Source organism: Eimeria mitis, genomic scaffold (genome assembly GCF_000499745.2).
Source record: "Eimeria mitis Houghton genomic scaffold, Emh_scaff7248, whole genome shotgun sequence".
NCBI lineage: Eukaryota > Apicomplexa > Conoidasida > Eucoccidiorida > Eimeriidae > Eimeria > Eimeria mitis.
The window spans coordinates 2,068-2,687 of record NW_013575292.1 but is presented as its reverse complement, the minus strand read 5'-3'; the positions used below and the strand labels follow the sequence as shown (position 1 = coordinate 2,687).

At 47.3% G+C, this 620-nt stretch overlaps 1 protein-coding gene across 1 annotated transcript in view; it reads left to right on the top strand.

The window, feature by feature from the left end:
* Positions 1-483: 483 nt before the first annotated feature.
* EMH_0090810 (uncharacterized protein) overlaps positions 484-620 on the top strand; it is a gene marked incomplete at both ends in the record, with an annotated part of 2,041 nt that continues 1,904 nt past the window's right edge. Inside the window, one exon of the mRNA XM_013501640.1 lies at positions 484-620. Coding sequence (XP_013357094.1) covers positions 484-620 — 137 coding nt within the window.

The following is a 620-nucleotide window of genomic DNA, read 5'->3' as shown; positions in this document are numbered from 1 at the left end:
TGCTGCATCCTACTGCTGCTGCTGCATATACACTTGCTGCTGTTTATAGTGTATATACACCTCTTATGTCGCCACAAATATATATATATATACAAAAGACAGCAGCAAAAGAATATATAGGTAGATTGATTGGTTTATGTATGTCTTTTGGTGGGTTTGTCTCTCTTCTTTCTTCTCCTTTATTTGAGCTGTCTCTTTATAATAAATACAGTTTTGTTTTTATTGTTTCTCTCTTTATTTTTCTCTCTTTTCTCTCTTTTGGGCTTGTTGCTGCTGCAACACAAGCAGCACACAAAACGCAGACAAACAAATACGCACACCCTGCTGCTGCTGCTGCTGCTGCTGCTGCAGAAGCAGCAGAACCAGAACCAGCAGCAGCAGCAGCAGCAGCAGCTTCCAATACACCAACACCCGCAGCAGCAGCTGCAGCAGCAGCAGCAGCAGCAGCAGGAGCTGCTGCTGCTGCTGCTGCTGCTGCTGCTGATGGTGATCATATACAACCGCAACAAACCGTTCGTCTCTAACCGCAGCAGCAAAAGCTGCCACACCTTCCTCTTGCTGCTGCTGCTGCTGCAGCAGCAGCAGCAGCAGCAGCAGCAGCAGCAGCAGGAGGAAGCAAA